This window comes from Portunus trituberculatus, chromosome 46 (assembly GCF_017591435.1).
Source record: "Portunus trituberculatus isolate SZX2019 chromosome 46, ASM1759143v1, whole genome shotgun sequence".
NCBI classification, from domain to species: domain Eukaryota; kingdom Metazoa; phylum Arthropoda; class Malacostraca; order Decapoda; family Portunidae; genus Portunus; species Portunus trituberculatus.
The window spans coordinates 30,895,907-30,917,734 of NC_059300.1; the positions used below are offsets into that span (position 1 = coordinate 30,895,907).

Consider the following 21,828-nt stretch of genomic DNA (forward strand, 5'->3'; position numbering starts at 1 on the left):
TGATGTACACCATGATAATCACATACAGTTTCACTATGGATTACAAAAGCAATGAACAAAAATCTGTTGACAATTGAAGAACTCAAACCTACACTGAAGTTTGTTAAGAGACCAGAGACAGCTTGCAGACTCTGAGGAGCACGATACTGCTCTGCCAAGCATTCTGACACTTGTACAAGGTGCTCATACCCCTCCAGGATCTTCCGTTGTGTGCCATTATACTGAATGCCTGTAACATATGAAAAGGTTCCAAAGGTAGAGATGAGACATGTTTTATGATTTTTGGTCTTTTAACAGCATTATGTGTCAAGGACTATTCATATAAAGCAAATGAAGTCTCCACTTAACTTTCACTTCTTTCAAAATATCATAGCTCAGAACAAAGTAGTAGGAGGAGGAAAGGGATGCTATCAATAGTGCAAGGTTATGGGAGGAAGGAAGGAAAGGTTTCAATGATGAAAGGTTGAAGTTAGATTAATGCTGTACACAAGGCCAAACACACCTATTGAGTAACGTGTCACAAGCTTCTACTTTGTGAACTATAAGAAAATTGAGTAACGTGTCACAAGCTTCTACTTTGTGAACTATAAGAACATAATGAAGATGGTTGTGTGTGGCTGGGGTCTAACCTGTCTCATCAAAGCCATGAATCAGTTCATGGGCAATCATAAGGCCAATGCCTGCATAATTAATGTAGTCTGGCACATCCCAGAAGAAGAATGGTGCCTCCATAGCACCATATGGAATCACTGATGGGAAGAAGCACCAGGAAATGAAGGTAGGCAGCATTCAACCATCATTATTCATAGGACAGACACCAGGTAGACATCAGGCACCAAGGAGAGGCACGATGCAGTCAGTAACATCCAGAGACAGACAGCAGGCAATCACCATGCACCAAGGAGAGGCATCATGCAGTATGCAATACCCATGGACAGAAACCATGCAGTCATGAAAGAATAGATAAAAAAAGTGCTTTAATAAGAATGAAGATACATACATTTCTGCCCTCCTTATTCTTCTGATCCTTTTCAATCTATTGTATCATGTTTTTTTCTTAATAACATTGCTTTGAGGCTCACTCTAATCCTTTCTGAAAGGAATCACCATAATCTGACGATATACCTACGTACGTGCACACACATCAAGTCCACTTCCTCCCTCACAAAAGCACTCACTGTAACATATTCATATAACAGGCACATCACAAAGAAAGCAATCAAAACTCCACTAGCAGCCACTGGCAGGACTTTGGAGGAAAATACAGGATAAAACACAGATTATAAATTTAGAAATAATAATAACATAAATCAACAAATATGTATCATCATTTACATAGTGATTATAATCATTAGCAGTTTCACAGGATTCAACTTCAGAATACTCACAAAACTTATTGGGAGCATATAATGACAAACCAGATCGACTGAAAGGCCTCAGGAAGTGATTCCACCTGAGAAAGAGAAACACCATCAGACCACTGAACTATTAATTGGCTTGTATGTTTCATTGTGAGGTTAACTTCCTTCCTGTTATGATGGCAAGTGTGTGTGTGTAATTCACCTCCTCGGTCGCCTGCTGGTCACCCAGCCAGTTTTCCCCATTACGGAGAGAGCTCAGAGCTCATAGACTGATCTTCGGGTAGGACTGAGACCACAAAAACACTCCACACGCCGGGAAAGCGAGGCCACAATCCCTCGAGTTACATCCCGTACCTATTTACTGCTAGGTGAACAGAGGCCACACATTAAGAGGCTTGCCCATTTGCCTCGCCGCACCGGGACATGAACCCAGTGTGTGTGTGTGTGTGTGTGTGTGTGTGTGTGTGTGTGTGTGTGTGTGTGTGTGTGTGTGTGTGTGTGTGTGTATTTACCTAGTTGTATTGTACAAGGCTTGAGTGGGGCTCACAGTGTCCTGTCTCCATGTCTCCATTTATCTAATTTTTCCTTAAAGTTATGCACATTATGTGCTGTAACAACTTCATTATCCAATGCATTCCACTTTCCACTGTTCTGTGTGGAAAACTGTATTTTCCAATATCCTTCACACACTGCCTCATTTTTTCATGTCCTCTTGTCCTTCCATCTTCTGTCAACAGCACCAGGTCTTCCTTGTCTATGTTTTCAATGCTACTGACTATCTTGTACATTGTTATTAGGTTCCCACGTTCTCTTCTATCTTGTAAGGTAGGTAGTCCCATTTCTTTCAATTATTCTTTGTATGTTAGGCCCTTTAATTCTGGCACCATCTTTGTAGCAATCTTCTGTATCCTTTCAAATTTTCTTATATCCTTTTTAGAGCTTGGAGACCATACCACTGCTGCATATTCCAGTCTTGGACATATCATGCTAGTGATGATTTCTTTCATCATATCTTTGTCCATGTATTGAAATGCCACTCTTATATTTGTCATCATTTTATATGATAATCCAAATAACTTGCTTATGTGTTTTTCAGGGCTCAGATTTTCCTGTATGATCACTCTCAGATCTTTTTCCTCTTTAGTCTTCATTATTTGTTCCTCTCCCATCAAATAGTTCCATACCAGTCTTCTTTTACTCTTTCCTAGTTCCATTATATAACATTTCTTGGCATTAAACTCCAATTTCCACTTCCTATTCCATTCATAGATCTTGTTTATAACTTCCTTGCATCATCAGCAAATAAATTCATATAACAGTTTACCCCAATGTTTACATTGTTTTAAAAAATCTGAAACATAATGGCAGCTAACGCTGACTTTTGTGGCACTCCACTTGTTACTTTACCCGAAGATGAGTATGTACAGTTCTCCTTCAAATAATCTCTCATCCATTCTAGCAAAGTTCCTTGCAGTCCTCCTATGTTCTCTAGTTTCCAAAGTAGTCTTCCATGAGGACTTTATCAAAAGCCTTTTTATACTGTATACTGTGTCCACCCATCCATCTCTGTTTTCCAGTCCTGCAATAACTCTCGAGAAGAAGCTTAATAAGTTTGATACACATGACCTCCCTGTCCTGAATCCAAATTGTCTGCTCAATATGATTTGTTCCCCTTCTAGAAATTTAACCCATTTTTCTTTGATAATTATTTCACACAATTTCCCCAAAAACACTTGTAAGTGACACTGGTCTATAGTTTAGTGGTTCAGTTCCTTTTTCTCCTTTAAATATCAGTATTACATTGGCTCTCTTCCATTCTAGTGGAACTTTCCCTTCATTTATTGAACTTGTAATTATTTCCCAAAGTGAATCCAGTAGTTGCTCTTACTCTTTTAACACCCAGCCTAATACATCATCTGGCCCCATTGCTTTTCTGACATCCAACTTATCCAATAATCTTCCAATATCCTCTTTGTGCACCGCAATCTCCTGTAATCCTTGGCAATGCAATGTCCTATTAGGTTCTGTGAAATCTTCTGCAGTGAACACTGTTTTGAAGCTCTCATTCATTATTTCACACATTTCCTTCTCTGTTTGGTATGTCTTCCATCCTTGAATCATTTTCTCGATTGTTTCCTTGTTCTTCGTTTTGCCATTTATAAACTTGTAGAAAAGTTTGGGTTTTGCCTTTGCTTTTATTCACCACATCTTTCTCAAAATTTCTTTCTTCCTCTCTCCTTACTCTAATATATTAATTTCTCGCATCTCTGTATTGCCATCTGTTATAGTAATTTCTCTGTTTTATGAGTTTCTTCCAAGCTTTATTTTTTGCCTTTTTTGCTTGTTTGCAGTTTTGCAGTTAAAGTCTCTAACTAAAAGTATTCTTTCATCTCTTCTTATCATGTTATCTAGACACTTAATCACCTCTATTTGCATATCTTTATGTTCTTCAGTTCCCCATGTATTTGTCTTAGGTGCCACATATGTAACTACAGTATAATTTTTTCTTCAATTCTTCTGTTTTGATTGTTACTCCCATTACGTACTTCCACTTTGTCCTCTCCATATTGTACATCCTCCACACATATATTATCACAAACCATTATTTGCATTCCTCCTATCCCTTTCTCCTCCAGTTATTATATCCCTCCTCTTTAAAGTTAACATGGATCTGCTCTCTTAATTTTGTTTCAACGATGCACATTACATCTGGGTTTTTCTCCTTCAAATAATCCCTAACCTCCAACATGCTTGATAACAACCCATCTATATGAGTATAAGTCACTCTTAATTTCTTGCCTCCTCTATGATCTCTTCTGTAGGTACCACTTCTTTAGTCTCATATACAGAGTCCTCCAGTAAAAATTCTTTTTCTCGATATCTGTCCTTTTCTCGTTTTTTCCTTAGCTTCACTTCTTAGCACTTTCTCCTTTCCCTTCTCCTCTAGGTTCATACATCTTTTCATCCATATATCATTGTGTTCAGTATCATCAGCCAGCTTCCCTTTCCTAGCCATAATTTCCTCTACTGCCACTTGGGATTTCATTCTCACTTTCATTGGTCTCCTATCCCCCTTCACTGTATCTTCCTAGCCTGAACACTTCCTCCACCTCCTGGTGTAGTTCTTGTGTGCTGTCTTGAACTTGTTTGATAACAGTTTTGGCCAATTCTCTCTCCACATTTTCTCCTGAATTTGTTTGGATTTTTCTTTTCCTTCATCCCAAAAATCACAAAGCTTTTCCTCTTATCCACTGCATCTTGCACCAGGTCTCCTTTTTCTTTAGTTACTTGAATTACAGCAGCAACTTTCAGGTTTTCCTGAATTTGTCTCTTTACAACCTCCGAAAATTTTACTTTTTTCCTCTTCCTGCTTCCATGCATTTCGTAGTTCATTCAGTTTGTTTTCACCCAATCCACCTTCCATCCTGTCCACAATCCCATCCTGCACTTTTACCTGTAAGCTCCTTAAGGAGTTTTTGTAGTCTTGGCTTGTGGCTTTTAGTACATCATTTTGTTTCTTTATTTCTTGTATCTCTTCTTTTAATCCCTGATTGATTGCACTGACCATCTCACATTCTACCAATCTCAATTTCAGCTCTGTGTTTTCTGTTGTCCTGTTTGTCTATTAGACTTGACATCACTTCCTTCATGTACCTTAACTCCCTTTCTATGCTGATCAACCTCCTCATACTACCTCTTTTGTCCCTGAATCCAGAAAAATCCTTGTCCAAAATATCCTCAGTCAGTTTCCTTAGTCCCACAGGAGTTTCAATGTTGGTTTTCACATGATGGTGTATGTTTTTATTCCATCATACGTCTACACTGTTCCATCTCTCTCTCTCTCGTTTTTCTTTCCATATATACAGTCCAAAACTTATTTATTACGAAGACAGGAGAACCTGTGTGTGTGTATTTACATAATTGTCTGTAACAGGAAAAGAGTCAGTCTCCATATCATGTCCAGCTTTTTCTTAAAATCATGAATATTCCTTTTGACCACTTCCACTCTAAACTATTCCATGCTTCCATCTATGAGGAACTATATTTTTCATCTCTCCTATAAGTGGCCATTTTAGTTTTTTCCATGCCCTCTCGACATTCTTCCATTCCACATACACAGATCTTCCCTATCCATTTTTCCATGCCAATATTGCTATCAGGTCTCCCCTTTCTCTTCTGTTTTCCAGGGTTGGAAGTTGCATTCTTTTCAGTCTGTCTTCATAAGTCAAATCTCTTAAGTCAGGCACCATTTTGTTGCAGCCTCTGTACTTTCTCTAGTTTCCTTATGTGTTTCTTAAGTTGAGCCCACTGTATTGTTGCATATTCAAGCCTCGGTCTTATCATTGCATGTGTGTGTGTGTGTGTGTGTGTGTGTGTGTGTGTGTGTGTGTGTGTGTGTGTGTGTGTGTGTGTGTGTGTGTGTGTGTGTGTGTGTGTGTGTGTGTGTGTTTACCTATTTGTGTATTACAGGGCCCGAGCTAAGCTCTCTGTGTCCTGCCTCCTTGTCTACTCCTGTCATATCTCTCTTTCATGTGATTGACACACACCGCATCAACGACATCACTGCTCAGTTTATTCCACTTGTCAATACTACGATGTGGGAAACTGTACTTTTTCACATAATTTAAACAGATGTCTTTTATTAGTTTTTTTCCATGTCCTCGGAGATGATTACTTGTGGTCACCTTTATCAATTCTCTATCCAATATGTCAATCTTGTTCACCAATTTATACATAGTTATCATGTCACCCATTGTTCTTCTCTCTTCTAATGTGGTCAGCCCCAGCTCCCTCAGTCTTTCCTCATAGTCTAACTCCTGAGTCCTGGTACCATCCTTGTTGCCAGCCTCTGTACCCTTTCCACCTTCTTCACATTTTTCTTCATGTGTGGTGACCAGACAAGCTGCATATTCTAACTGGGGTCTTATTAAAGTGCATAATATCTTCTTCATCATTCCTTCATCTAGGTAGTGGAATGCAAGACCAATATTTTGAAGCATGTTATATGTTTTCCAAAATATCTTGTTAATGTGTTTCTCCGGTGACAAAGTGTTTTGCACGTTACTCCTAAGTCTTTCTCCTCATTGGTCTCTTCAATTTTCTCATCACCCAGCCTGTAATCCCTGTTTGGTCTGTATCTACTTCTTCCCATTTTCATAACATGGCTCTTGTTTATATTAAATTCCATCTGCCACTCTTTACTCCACTCATATATTTTATCAAGATCTTCCTGTAACTTGTTACAATCTTCCACATTCTTTACTCTCCTCATAATTTTAGTATCGTCAAACATATTCATGTAACTGTCAATTCCTACTGGCATATCATTAACATAAATCAAAAACATGATGGGACCAAGCACTGACCCTTGTGGAACTCCACTGGTTACCTTCTTCCACTCGGACTTCTTTCCTTTCACCACTGTTCTCATTTCTCTTCCCACTAAGTAATTTTCCATCCATTTTGCTAGTTTATCATTTACTCCTCCAATCTTCTTTAGTTTCCACATCAGTCTATTGTGTGGCACTTTATCAAAGGCCTTTCTCAAGTCCAGGTAGATAGCATCCACCCATCCCTCTATGTTGTAGTATGTCAGTCACTCTTGAATAAAAACATAATAAATTGGATACACACGATCTTCCTTTTCTGAAACCAAACTGCCTTTCACTCAGAATGTTTTCACTTTCTAGATACTCACTCCACTTAGCTTTAATTACTTCTTCACATACCTTGCACAATATACTAGTCAACGATACTGGTCTGTAATTTAACGGTTCCATTCTACTACCATTCTTATATATAGGCACAATGTCAGCTCTTTTCCACTCTTTTGGGACTATTCCTGTTCGTATGGAGGTTTCCACAATATCAAATATGGGGTTCAACAATTGATCCTTACATTCTTTAGCAACCTCCCAGATATGCCATCAGGCCCCATTGATTTATTAATATCCAGATTGCTTATAATTTTCCTTATATCTTCTTTAGTAACCATGATGTCCTGCATTTGCTTTATTTATGTAGGCCTTTCTCCCATAAAATGCTCCTCCTTTGTAAACACTTTGCAAAAGTTGTCGTTCAAAATTTCAGCTATATCTCTAGCATCCTCATATACTTCTTCCCATTTTTACCTTTTCTATTGCCTCCCTTTTATTTAGTTTTCCATTTATGAATTTGTAAAACATTTTGGGTCACTATCACAGTTTTCCACCACCTCTGTTCATATTCCTTTTGTGCTGTTCTCCTTACTTCAACATATCTATTCCTTGCTGTTTTGTAGACTTCTCTTGATAATACATCACTGTTTTTCTTAAGTTTCTTCCATGCCTTTTCTTTGTTCTTTTTTGCTTCTTCACAATTTACATTAAACCACTGCTTATTATTTAAAGTCCTCTTTCTGTGATATGGCACAAACTTTTCACAGCAGAGTTATATAAATCCATAAATTTATCATATTTCAATTGCATATCCACTTCCTGGTACACCACAGACCAGTCAATTTCATTAAAGAACTCTTTTATATGGTTATAATTTGACCTGACATAATTTAATTTTTCCTCCTTGTACTCCACAGTCTTTTCCGTGCTTAATTCCATATCCAGCTCAAATCTTAGGACATCATGGTTGCTTTTCCCAAGGGACATTCATGTTCAATTTCCTCTTTTAGGGAGATGCCCCTGGAGAATACCAAATCCAACCTTGCTGCAACATCCTGTCCCCTGCACCTTGTTGGTGATCTCACCCACTGTGTCAAGTTATTTGTTGCTATGTTTAACAATTCCTCTGCCCACTCACCACCATTCACCACTTCATAGTCTTCCCACACTATTTCCTTACAATTAAAGTCCCCGACTGTCATCACTCTATCCTTTCTGATGAGTTCTTGCTTCATTCTGTCTAGAGTATTTCTCATCACCATTTGATACTGTTCATAGTTCCAAGCACTGGTTCTGGGTGGTATGTATACTGTTATAATATTAATGTCCCTCTTACCATCTGTTATAAGCATACTTATCACTTCCTCATTTCCCTTACTATAGTTCACCTCCTTCACTATCAGATCTTTTTAGTAAAACCATTATACCACCACCTCCTTTATTCTTTCTATCATTTCTCCATACTTTGTAGTGTTTTACATCAAACCAATCTAGCTTTATTTTGGGCCTTAACTTTGTTTCCACCACACACATTATGTCCAGTTCACTGTTTCTTAGGTAATCCATACATTCTAGCCTCTTAGACAGAAATCCATCTATATTCGTGTATGTCACTTGAATTCCATTCCTAATCTCTTTCTTCCATGTTTCAGTCTGTGTACTGTCTATTCTGTCTGTTTTATCCACCACTTCTTCAGCCTCCCATTTCTCATCCTCCAAAAAAACTTGGTCTTTTCCTCCTCGGTTCTTTCCTCATTCTTCTCTCTCACTTCAGTTACAAGCTCTCTCATTTTCATTCTTTCCTCCTGTGTCATATTTCTTCTTATGTAAATTGTTTTGGTTTCCTCATAGTCTTTAAGTTTCCAGGCCCTCCTCAGTAAGGCCTCGGCTGCCACCTGAGACTTTAATTTCAATTTTAATGGTCTACTCTTGCCTTCTTCATAAGCTACTGGTCTCACACTTTCCTCTATTTCAGCATATAGGCATTCGTCCTCCTTGGAGATCTTATTCAGTAAAAACTTTATCCTATCATTTTCCTTATCCCTCCTATCTTGCCAATTCCTGTTAGTTTCCTCTCTTAAACCTGTTATGATCACGCATTTTTTTCTTTTCAGCAATATCTCTCACCACATACTCATTTTCCTTCAAAGCCTTAACCATTTCACTCTGTGTAATCACTTTATTTTCTTCTTCTAGCTTTTTCACTATCTCTTTGAAGGACTTCTGTACTTCTTCGTTTTCATGTTTCACTTCCTTCATTCTAGCATCAATTAGGTTGAGCCACTCCTTCCCTAAGTCACCTTCGGATATTTTCTTTTCCATTTCAAGTAGTTTAGCCTTCATTTCGTCACATTGTTTCCTTAGATGCTGATTTTCTTTTTCCATTTCCACTTTCTCTTTCAGTAATTCCTTGTTCTCTTTCGTTAGCATGTAGATTTCTTTTTTTAAGGTATTATTTTCTGCTATAACTCTATCTAACTTCTCTTCTATAGATCTAATATTGACAAACTTACTCTCTAAGGCTTGAATTCTTGAATCCATGTCCAATTTGTTTAATCCATTTGGAGTGGTCACAAATCCCTCAAAATCCCTCCTGCTTCTAAGTGTCGATGTCATGTTACCGCCAGCTGTTTCACCCAAAACAAAAACATTGCCGACACTCTCCGGTTAGGGAGTATTTTCCATTTTCATTTGAAAATGGACTACTTTCTGCACTGTGTGTGTGTGTGTGTGTGTGTGTGTGTGTGTGTGTGTGTGTGTGTGTGTGTGTGTGTGTGTGTGTGTGTGTGTGTGTGTGTAAGATTTACCTAGTTGTATGTTACAGGGTTCGAGCAGAGCTCATAGTGACCTGTCTCCATATCTACATTTATCTAACTTTTCCTTAAATTTCTGCACACTTTCTGCTATTATAATCTCATCACTTAATCCATTCCAGATGTCCACCATCCTATGTGGAAAACTGAACTTCTTAATGTTCCTCAGACACTGACTTTTCGTGATCTTGGAATGACCTCTTGTTTGTCATCTCCTTCCTCCTTCAGTGTTACCAGGTCTTGTCTGTCTATCTCTTCCATATGGTTTACTAGTTTATACATTGTTATTAGACCCCTCTTTCCCCTCTATCCTTCAAGGTTAGTAATTCCATTTCCTACAGTCTTTCTTCATAGGGAAGATCCCTTTCTTCTGGGATCATATTTGTAGCAGTCCTTTGGATTCTTTCTAGTTTCTTGATGTCTTTCTGCCTGTATGGTGAGCAAGCCACTGCTGTATATTCCAATCTAGGTCTTATCATAGTGGTTATTATCTTTTTCACCATACTCTTATCCATGTAATTGAATGCCACCCTGATTTTAGTTAGTGTCTTGCTTGTTGAAACAAATAGTCCATTTATGTGTCTTTCTGGAGTCAGGGTGTCTTGTATTATCACTTCCAGGTCTTTTTTTTTTTTATTTCTTTTCATTATAATGAAAAGGAATGAAGAGAAAGACCTAGGAGTGATTAAAGACATCCTGACTCCAGAAAGACACATAAATGGACTATTTTCTTCAACATACAAAACACTAACTAACATCAGAGTGGTGTTCAATTAAATGGATAAGAGTATGATGAAATAGATAATAACTACTATGATATGATTGCCTAGTTGTGCCATGCAGGAAAGGAGCTATGCTTGCACTGTCTCACCTCTGTATCTATTGTGATCATTACTGGTCTTGAAATTACAAAATGTTTTAGCTTGCACCACATCCTTGCTTAGACAGTTCCATGTATCAACTACTCTTTGTGGAAAACTATTCTTTTTGATGTCTTGTCTACAGATTCCTTTTTATATTCTTTCCGTTTCCTCTAGTGTCTCTTTATCTCAAGTTATAATTTCAATGCTGTCTAGCTTTTCCAGTCCCTCCATTAGTCCATAGATCACTATTAAGTTCACTCTCTCCCTTCTTTGCTCCAGTTGGAAGGTTTATTTTTCCTGGTCTCTTTTTATGCCTCATTACTATGGCTGGAATTGTCTTTGTTGTTGCTCTTTGTAGCCTCTCCAGCTTCCTAATAAGTTTATTTAGAGTTTTTTTTTTTTTATCATATCACAACTGTATATTCTAATTTTGGATAAATCACTGTTACAATTGGTTTCCTCATAATTTCTTTATCTAAGTGTAAAAATGGAATCCTTATATTCCTTAGTAGATTCATTGTTTCCCCAACAGTCTTGTTTATATGATAGGCAGGTGTTAATGTGTCTGCTACTATCCCATAAGGTCTTTTCTTTTTGTAAATAGAATATTAAATAAAAGCAAATAAAAATAAAAATAAATAAAAGTAAATAAAATAATAATAACAAAAATGATAATGTTTTTAATGCATTCTGATATCAAAATGGATTAAGGATACATTAAGATGGAAGAAATCATACAAAAATAATATGAGTGAGGGGAAAAAAAAACAACCTAAGAATAAGTATAAGAAAACAGAAGGAATGGCATAGAAAGGCAGTCTATTCTGATGTTGGAAGAAAACACGAAAATCAAAGGCATAGAGAGTAAAGGAAAGGTGGGTGACAAACACCATGGAACTTACAACACTGCAGGGGATGATGTGGATGACTGGTAAAGCTGGTACATGAGCGAGCGATGGCGAGTCAGGAGGATGAGGGAGTTCTCTATAAAATTGTCACTCAGGGTAGTCTGTGGGAGCAATGTTACGATCAGTGTCTATGAAAGGCATTGCAGATCAAATTCATCATTCCCACTGTGTTTTGAATGTTCAGCTGTGTCCTTGTTCAGTCATGACATGGGATCACACTTAACCCTCGACTATCGCGCCCAATTGGGGCCGAAATAGCCACGCCATAGCCGAAAATGCGATATCCGAATTGAACAACTAATGGTGAAAATTGTTATTGGTTCCGCAACCACAAATTTTACTCCTAATATCCCTCATTTTTACCTTTTTTTTTCATTACTGTATAATCCATTGGTACCAATTAAAACATGTCAAGGTTATAACAGTAATAATGATAATAATGAGTAATAATAATAATAATAACAATATTAATAATAATAATAATAATAATAATAATAATAATAATAATAATAATTATTATCATTATTATTATTATTATTATTATTATTATTATTATTATTATAACATCATCATCACCACCACCGTGGACCACCACCACCACCACCATCAATAATTATTACCTTTTTTCACAATCTGCATGGCTCCTGACATTCATATTTAGAGCATGATGTTTAAAGCAAGTGAACCATCTCTCTACTCAAAAGATGATGCTGAAGACCCATAAGTAAATTATTTTGAAATCACATCATTGGTGGTCTGTTCCTTTTCTCAGTTTGTGATAAAAAGCAAAGATAGAATTTAGAACCACAGGCTAAATTGCAATCTGACAGCTGTATTGAATTTTCTATATCCATCATGTTTGCTCCTAAAATGATGGCGGATGAATAGTGAAATGTTCTATGCTCATGAGGAGGTGCTTGGGGGTAGAGAAAGATGGTCCAGACTTCAGTGTCACCATATCAACTTGGGATGACATAATTAATAGTAACCTTGTCATGGTACCTGTTACTGGTTCATCATAGCTGGGCACATGATAGCAGGCATCTGAGGTCGCGATAATGAAATTTTAGCAGCTTTTCATGGGTACGTGATAGCAATAAAACACGATAGCTGAAGTCGCGATAGCCGAGGGTTGACTGTACCTCAGTTAAGGTAGTGGGTATGATGGATTGTATATGCTATCAAAGAATGTCAAAATTAAGGAGGCCACAACATTGAAACTCTATAAAACCACAGGATCATTTATATCTATGAATGTAACTCCCTTAGGCAGGACAGTACACCATGACACATGATGGATGCTTCAGAAACAAATTAACTTTCTTGAGTGACCTAGGAATTCTCCAGACATAACTCCTATTGATGAGATAAGGTTTACATGAAAGTAGAATTTTAAAAAATATAACTTTCATTTCCTTGTAGTGCTGAAGTTATCATAGACATCTAAAAGAAAATACAGTGGAACCTCGGTTTACAGAACTAAATTCATTCCTGGGGGCCATTGATGAATGGAAATGTTCATGAACCATCATCATTTTCCCCATAAGAATCACTGTAAAATAGACTAGTCCATTCCTGGACACCATGTCTGTATCTGAGAGGGTGACTTGGTATGCACCTTGTGGTCCCTGCAGTACATATCCTCTATCAAATGCTTTTGTGTGCCTCTTAGCAGGAATGAACGAAGGATCACCATTGCTATAATAATGGCATCTAACTGACAGCACAACAGCATAACTTGATCTTCCAGGCAATGTTTGTCATGCATCACTAGTTATCATGTAGGGAGGCACCTCTGTGTTATAATTAACTGTAATGATAAATATGGCATCCTAAACAAACATCTTGCAGAATCTCGTGGCTCCCAAGACTTGTCATACCAGCAAAGCACCATGGGGAAATTATATTCTTCTACTGTTCCATATTTGTAATAAAGTTCTTATTTTCTGTTTCTATTTGTGTGGATTGAACAGCAGTAGTATTTTTAAGATGCTTTGCTAGTATGGCTTTCTTTATTTTTATTGTAATATGCTTAGGCTTATTAACAGCACTATCACTTACATATTTCACTTTCTTGGGAGGCATAATGAGGGTCAATTTAACACAAAAAGCAAAAACTCTTAATAGCACCACAAGAAAACACTGTTTACAGTGTGGTACCACAAAAAGCAACTGATGCTCCATGCGATGCCATCTCATGCCAAAGCCAGCAAGTCTGTTTGTGGACCAAGACAATATCTGTTAATAGATTTGGCTTGTCAACTGATTTGTTCGTGCACTGGAGCATTTGTGAATGAAAGTTGTACTGAAAAGAATAAATAAAAATAAGTAAATAAATAACTCATTCTGCTCACTTTTTCCAGATGCCATAAATGAACTTGAGCCATGGTAGTATCTACTAGGCTACATAGCCTTGTATGTGAGAGAGAGAGAGAGAGAGAGAGAGAGAGAGAGAGAGAGAGAGAGAGAGAGAGAGAGAGAGAGAGAGAGAGAGAGAGAGAGAGAGAGAGAGAGAGAGAGAGAGAGAGAGAGAGAGAGAGAGAGAGAGAGAGAGAGAGAGATATTAGCTCCACGACACAGCCTGTTACCTGCATGTATTTTTTTTTTTTTTTATACCATGTGGGCTTTTCACAGGAACTTATGGGCTAAAGGGGTTACTTTTTGGGATACCTCCTATCTCAAAGCCCATCCACTAGGAAACCGTTGTCCCGAGTTAGGAAACCCAACCTACACTCAGCTGCTTGCTCTGTACAAGGGCCTTATCTGCCCGTGTATGGAGTATGGCTCTCATGTCTGGGGGGGATCCACACACACAGCTTTACTAAACAAGGTGGAATCTAAAGCTTTTCATCTTATCAACTCTTCTCCTCTAACTGACTGTCTTGATTCTTTAAGTCACCGCCGCAATGTTGCATCTTTATCTGTCTTCTACCGCTGTTTTCATGCTGTCTGCTCTTCTGAACTTGCTAACTGCATGCCTTCCCCCTCCTGCGGCCTCGCTGCACAAGACTCTCTACTTCTTCTCATCCCTATTCTGTCCATCTTCCTAATGCAAGAGTTAACCAGTATCTTCACTCCTTCATTCCCTACACTGGTAAACTCTGGAACTCTCTACCTGTGTCTGTATTTCCACCTGCCTATGACTTAAACTCTTTCAAAAGAGGAGTGTCAAGACACCTCTTACGTTAACTGGACCCTCCTTTTAGATTTTTTTGTTTTTTCTCTTTCTACTTTCCTCTTAACAGGGCCTGGCAACCAGCGGGATTTTTTTTTTTCCAACACTTTGTTTGCCCTTGGCCAGTGCCCTTGTAATGTAAAAAAAAAAAAAAAAAAAAAAAAAAACTCGGACCGTGGACAGGATTCGAACCCCTGCGCTTGGAGGCCCCTAGGCCCCCAAAGCACGCATGGTTCCACTGTACTGAGAGAGAGTTGGGACAGGAAGGAATAATGTAAGCAGCTGACCCGTGGTAGCATTGACCCAATGCACAAATCAACTTCCATCCTTTGTGCACAGTACAAATAGCCATGCTCACCTCATTTATGTCATGCAGTAGGTACTGGGAAGGGTCTGGGTTTGCCAACTCCCCGCTCATGCTTCTCAGTTTGCTTACCCACATCTCCATTTCTTCTGGGTTCAATTCTGGCTGATGCCGCAATTCCTCCTCAGCTGCTCCCTTGTTGGTCTTGATCACCTCCTTCATCTAAAGTAATTGTCTAATAAAAACATGATGTATGGATGGAGACTATTTATACACACCTGCCCAGCGGAATGTAAAACTTGAGTGTCAAACTAGCTATTATATAAAAATAGCTATTATATAGAAATCACAGACAGATGACACCAATTAGGTACTCACTTGCCTATGTGGTGAAAGATAATAAAGATGACAAGATATTATGTACGTGTGTGGAAAAAATTCTGTATAATATTGAATGCTGGGAAATATTTAACATGTACTTTTGAATGTGGATGTAATACACTCAATTTTGATTTCCTCAGTGATGAAGATACTGTGTTCCAATAGACCTGTCTGTATTGGTCTGTCCTGTTGACAGCTTTGTAACTGACACACCTTCTGCTGACGTTCCTGGAGATGAGGAAGATTTTTCAGGTAGAGTGCAGAGACAAAGTCTCCCAGCAACTCAGTGGTGACCCTCAGGCAATACTCTGACTTTCCTAGGGCATGTTGGACAGGCTCCACCAGATCTGTGTATAACCTTTCCACCAACAGTATCAACATAATTCTTCGCACCTTAATCACATCTCTGGTAAAGCAAGAAAGATGAATTCCTGAGTGTTTGTTCTAACAGTTTTAATACCAAGGTCAGCATTACTACTAGCAACACTAAACATTTTGTTAGCAACACAAGTTTTGTTTTAAGAGTGAAGCAACAATCTGATTTCTATTATATTGTTTCATGATATTGTGTGCCCCACATCCCAATCATATGATAATATTTTTCAAGTATGGTATCCCATGAATGCATTAAATTATTCTTATATAACAATTGTAGATATCAAAAGTTACTATTACATGTAGTGATACTTGTGCAGGATAAATATTATTGAAATCTTACCCAAGAAAGTCAATTACATCAAGAGCTGCATGAAGTTTGTCCTCAAAATAGACATGGATGATAACATTGTCTGGTTCCACAGCATATCCAAACAAGCCTTCCACAAGTGCCACCCACTCCACCTGGTGGGAAGAAAACAGGCCTCTTGTTTCAGGAGAGGTAGTCAGACCATTACATTATTACCTAACTTGTCATTGTTATCAAAGAAAACATGTTCCTCAAAATTCTTTAGGAGTTTCAAACCATTCCATGCATTGTTGGGCTCAGACTAAATTCCTGCCTGGAAACCAATATATTTCATCAAAACAACACATATAAACATGAGAGAGAGAGAGAGAGAGAGAGAGAGAGAGAGAGAGAGAGAGAGAGAGAGAGAGAGAGAGAGAGAGAGAGAGAGAGAGAGAGAGAGAGAGAGAGAGAGAGAGAGAGAGAGAGAGAGAGAGAGAGAGAGAGAGAGAGAGAGAGATGCTTGGTGTCCAACATCAGACATGATAAACTTGAGAGACATTGTTTGCACTAAATCTCCTGAGTACTGTCAGTGTATTTGCATTCCTGGTTACCACAAAGGTCCCATTCCTTCCCATGATATGTACTTACATTGAAAGTGGGAAAATCAAACTTGTCCTTCAAATATGACAAGGTGACATTTTTGAATTCCTTCTTGAGATGTGCTTCCCGCAGTTCAGATTTGCTTGGTAATTCCTGAAAGTATTGGTAGCAGTTAGGATTTCAGTATGGGTACAGAGCCACACTTAGATCAAGCTTCAAGAAAGAAACAGCTGTGGACCTGTCCTGAAGGCCAACGCCACCCACAACGGGTAACAATCTCAATCTCTCTCTCTCTCTCTCTCTCTCTCTCTCTCTCTCTCTCTCACATGTGCACACACACACCTAAACCTAATGATAGATAATATGATGGATCAAACAGTAAAGGAAAATACAAGATTCAGAGGAAATGATGAGCCAGCAAGATTAGACCTGGTTTTTGCAAGGGCTATACAAATGAATGATGATATAAGATATAAGTGCCCATTGGGAAAGAGTGATCATGTAATATTAGAAATGGATATAGAAGAGGAAAAAGAAGATGGAGATGAATCATACAAAGGAGACCGATTAAATTACAGAAAGGCTGATATTGAGAATCTCAAGAACTATTTCAAATACGCTAACTGGGAGGAGATGGGAAACTCTGAGGGGGGTGCAAGAGAAATATAACTTATTTTTGGAAATATACAAAACAGGAGTAAGGGAATATGTTCCGAAATATAGACCTAAGGAAGAAAGAAAGAAAGATTGGTTTAATGCAAAGTGTGCCAGGGCAAAGGAGAAAAGAATGGAAAAGGTGGAGGAGAAATAGAAATGCAGTAAATAAGGTAAATTTCAAGATAGCATGAAATGAATATGTTAAAGTGAGGAAGGAAGAGGAGAGGATCTATGAAAAGGACATAGTCGAAAAATGCAAGGAGCAACCGAAATTGTTTTACAGATTCATAAATGAAAAAATAAGACAAAAAAGAAACAATAGAAAGGTTAAAAGGAGAAAATGGGATGGTGAAAGACCCAAAAAAGTATGATAGAACTATTAAATAATAAGTTCCAGGAGGTCTTTACTAAGAAATCCAAATTTGAAAGACCACAGGGTAATAGAGAGACCATCTATATGGAAGAGATTAAAGTAACCAAGCTTGAAATAAAAGAGTTAATGAAGGAACTGGATGAAGAAAAGGCAATGGGACTGGATGAAGTCTCAGGCAGAATACTGAAAGAATGTAGGGAAGAACTAGCAAGACCTATACACATCATTAAATGCTCAATAGAAAAATGGAACAGTACCAGTAGAATGGAAAAGAGCGGAGGTGGTTCCCATATAAATTATAGACCGGTATCATTAACTAGTGTAATATGTAAGATGTGTGAAAGAATAATAAAGAAACAATGGATCGAGTTCCTTGAAGACAACAAATTATTATCAAATAGCCAATTTAGCTTTAGAAAAGGTCGTCGTGTGTAACAAATTTACTGAGTTTCTACTCTAGAATAGTTGATGGGGTACAAGAGAGAGAAGGATGAGTGGATTGTATTTACTTGGATTTAAAAAAGGCAAGCCATATTGATAGAACTTTCAGAGAGACAAATAATTTGCTAAGGAATATTGGAATAGTATTTTACTACAAGGACAAAGAAATGATGAAACTGATAAGTACTATAATAAGACCTAGATTGGAATATGCAGGAGTAGTGTGGACCCCTCACAAAAAGAAACATATAAGGAAGCTGAAGAGACTACAAAAAATGGCTACAAGAATGGTCCCAGAACTTGAAAGTATGACATATGAGGAGAGACTAAAGGCTATGGATCTTCCAACATTGGAACAGAGAAGGGAGAGAGGGGATCTCATACAAGTTTATAAATTGATCAACGGAATGGACCAAGTGGACAATGAGTATCTGGTCCTGAGAGAAGAATATGCCAGTCGAAGCACAAGACCGCATAGTAAGAAACTGAGGAAGGGAAGATGTCTAAGAGATATTAAAAAGTATAGTTTCCCATAAAGATGTGTTGAGACATGGAACAGTTTGAACGAAGAAGTAGTGTCTGCAACGAGTGTACACAGTTTTAAGGAAAGATTGGATAAGTGTAGATATGGAGACGGGGCCACACGAGCATAAAGCCCAGGCCCTGTAAAACTACAACTAGGTAAATACAACTAGATAAATACACACACACACTAATAAAAATTACTGATAGAGATTTGACCACAGTGAATGGTGATGGTAAGGTGGATTATGTAAGACAAGACTGTCAGGTCTTTGCCAGCACCAAAGTGGCTTCAACCTGGTTCTTGCCTATTCCTGCCAAGTGAAAGCACTTTTTATCTTTATGACAATTCACCATTCCTCTTTTTTTGTGCAATTCAAGTGTCAGGGTGTTAGATGTGAAAATCATATCTAACACCCTGACTCACACTAAATAACTGCATTATACATTCCATGAATTTTCACCACTTGCACTTGGTTACAAACAGTACACTTAACAAACACCTAACCTATTCATACATCATTTGACACACTACCCTCCACTGCCTGCAGACTGAGGATGGAGCAAGACTGTCTGCAACACGACAACTGATAAAACCACTCCATAGATCTATACAAGAAGACTCTGATTACTTTCAACTTACACTCACAGTGCTAACTTTTCCTCTCATACAAGTTTGAGAAGAGATAATCTGATGAATTGGGGTATATCTTAGATTCATATTAGTCTTGTAGTATCTGATATAAACAGGTTGACATTTTTTATCAATAATTTAGTCGTGCTGACTTTTTTCATGATTTTCCTGGAAATATTTCATTGTATACATAAATATGAAATAAAATCAGCATTCTTACCCTAAACAAATCTGCAAGAAGAAATTCAGTATCAATTAGGTCATCCACCAGCAGGGCATCAGCACCATGCTTGTGAGTGGTATAGTTAAAGTGATGTATGAGGCCAAGTTCCTTCACAGCAAGATCCATCTGCACCATACGTGCGTGCAGGCCCTTGCCCTTTTGCTACATCCATGTAAAGGAAAACAAGCATCACTGCTCTGCATGTCACTAAATCACAAGCCAAGACATCTGTCAATGAATTTCCTACATTATAAATCTGGCTTATAATTAGGTACTGTCATATTTGTAATTGTGATGTCAGGTGCTCTGCTAGACATGTGACATTGGCCTATAGACAGGAAGGTATACTTTGTACGTTTAATGTTCAAAATTTGTTTATCTAACTACTTCACTAAAAATCTTCTCAAGAATCAATAGTAACCTTCCACAGTCTAAAATGTCCAGAACTACAAAAAATATCTTTGAAATATGAAAGGTTACTAATGTCCACTGTGTACTTACAATGCACTCAAGGTACTTCTCATAGTCCTCATTAAGATTATAGGAGGATGATGGTGAGCCCAGAGCATTCGCTGTGCGGTTCAGGTGTTTACTGTAACACACAGCCCATCCCATGTCCTTACCGAATGGGGACAGCAGCATTTGTGGTGTCAACTTCAACACAAACCTGTCAGTACCATCCTCAGACTCATCCAATAGTAAGTCAAAGAAAGGTGTACTGGAAAGAAAAGGAGAGAATGCTAAGGTGCACTGTGACATAGGCCAGTTTAACAGGGCAAAAGACAATGTTACATCACATGTATGGATATAGCCTAATTCATGGATATACTTACAAGCCTATTTTCATCATCCCCACCAAGATTTGAGTGATACTGATCTGAGAATAATCTGCAGAATCCGGCTCTTCTGCTAACCAAGGGCCAAGGATACTGTCAACTGTGTCGAGGGCCATCTTGACATTTGACACCCAGAAAGTTCTGTTGCGACTCTCCACTTCAGCAGCAGTGCAACTGTCATAGAAAACCTTCAGTGGGCCTAGTTCTGGGTCCTTTGGGGACAGGGATTTGAGATGTTCTGAAAACAAGATGAACAATAAATAAAACTAATGAACTTCATCACCAAAACAGAGGCATTGCTACTAAGAATGGTTTGGATGTGAAGGTGGTTACACACACAGAATATTAATCTGGAAAAAATCTGAGAGAAATGGAATAAGGGCTGAACTCAAACTCTGGATACATTTAAACATTTGCAACTAAACAACAATCTTTTCTTACAAATCTTTATGCATCCCAAGTTGGAGTAAGCCAGTGGTATAGTCTCAATATAGAAAGAAAATATAAAGGAATTTGGAAAGAATACAGAGTACAACAATGAAAAAAATCAGTATCCTCACTCTGTTCTTTACTCATAATCTTAACTGGAAACTTCACATCTCATCTCTTGCTAAAACAGCTTCTATGAAGTTAGGCATTCTGAGACGTCTCCGCCAGTTCTTCTTGCCCTCCAACTGCTAACTCTGTACAAGGGCCTTATCTGCCCCTGTATGGAGTACTCTTTGCATGTTTGGGGGGTTCCAGTCACACAGTTTTATTAAATAGGGTGGAATCAAAAGCTTTTCATTAATGAATTCTCCTCCTCTGACTGACTGTCTTCAGCCTTTCTCAGTGCCAAAATGCTGCTTCTCTTTCTATCTTTATCGCTAATTTCATGCTAACTGTTTTACTTATCTTGCTAACTGCATGTCTCCCCTCCTCCTGTGGCCTCGCTGCACAAAGCTTTCTTCTGCTTCTCATCCCTATTCTGTCCAACTCTCTAACGCAAGAGTTTACCACTACTCTCAATCATTCATACCTTTCTCTAGTAAACTCTGAAACTCCCTAACTGCTTCTGTATATCTGTCTTCCTACGACTTGACTTATTTTAAGAGGGAGGTATCAAGACATTTGTTCCTTAATTTTGGCTGCTAACTCTTTATTTTTATTTTAGAGAAACAGCAATGAATTGGGACTTTTTTTTTACACTTTGTTGCTCTTGGCTGGCTTCTCTCCTGCATAAAAAAAAAAAAAGTACCAGAACTGAAAGATAAGACTAAGGATGAGTGACTGGAAGAAATGAGATTAACACTGGAAGTGAGAAGAGAAAGAGAAGATTTGATAATGACACAGAAATTAGTAAAGGATTTGGAAAAGATAGACAGACAAGGTTTGGATAGGCACAGGGATGTGGGAACAAGACGTCTGAGATGA

At 38.1% G+C, this 21,828-nt stretch overlaps 1 protein-coding gene across 2 annotated transcripts in view; it reads right to left on the bottom strand.

Annotated features, from left to right (window-relative positions):
* Window positions 1-21,828, bottom strand: part of LOC123520174 (membrane metallo-endopeptidase-like 1) — a 42,157-nt gene that overhangs the window by 5,672 nt on the left and 14,657 nt on the right. The window contains exons 5-15 of one of the 2 annotated variants that reach the window (XM_045282187.1): window positions 20,413-20,653; window positions 20,081-20,297; window positions 19,577-19,741; window positions 16,778-16,882; window positions 16,181-16,302; window positions 15,676-15,868; window positions 15,136-15,303; window positions 11,597-11,703; window positions 1,389-1,453; window positions 630-749; window positions 93-229 (exon numbers count right to left, since the gene is read on the bottom strand). In XM_045282187.1, coding sequence (XP_045138122.1) covers window positions 93-229; window positions 630-749; window positions 1,389-1,453; window positions 11,597-11,703; window positions 15,136-15,303; window positions 15,676-15,868; window positions 16,181-16,302; window positions 16,778-16,882; window positions 19,577-19,741; window positions 20,081-20,297; window positions 20,413-20,653 — 1,640 coding nt within the window. The remainder of the gene's footprint in view (window positions 1-92; window positions 230-629; window positions 750-1,388; window positions 1,454-11,596; window positions 11,704-15,135; window positions 15,304-15,675; window positions 15,869-16,180; window positions 16,303-16,777; window positions 16,883-19,576; window positions 19,742-20,080; window positions 20,298-20,412; window positions 20,654-21,828) is intronic. The other variant, XM_045282188.1, reaches the window with a different exon arrangement.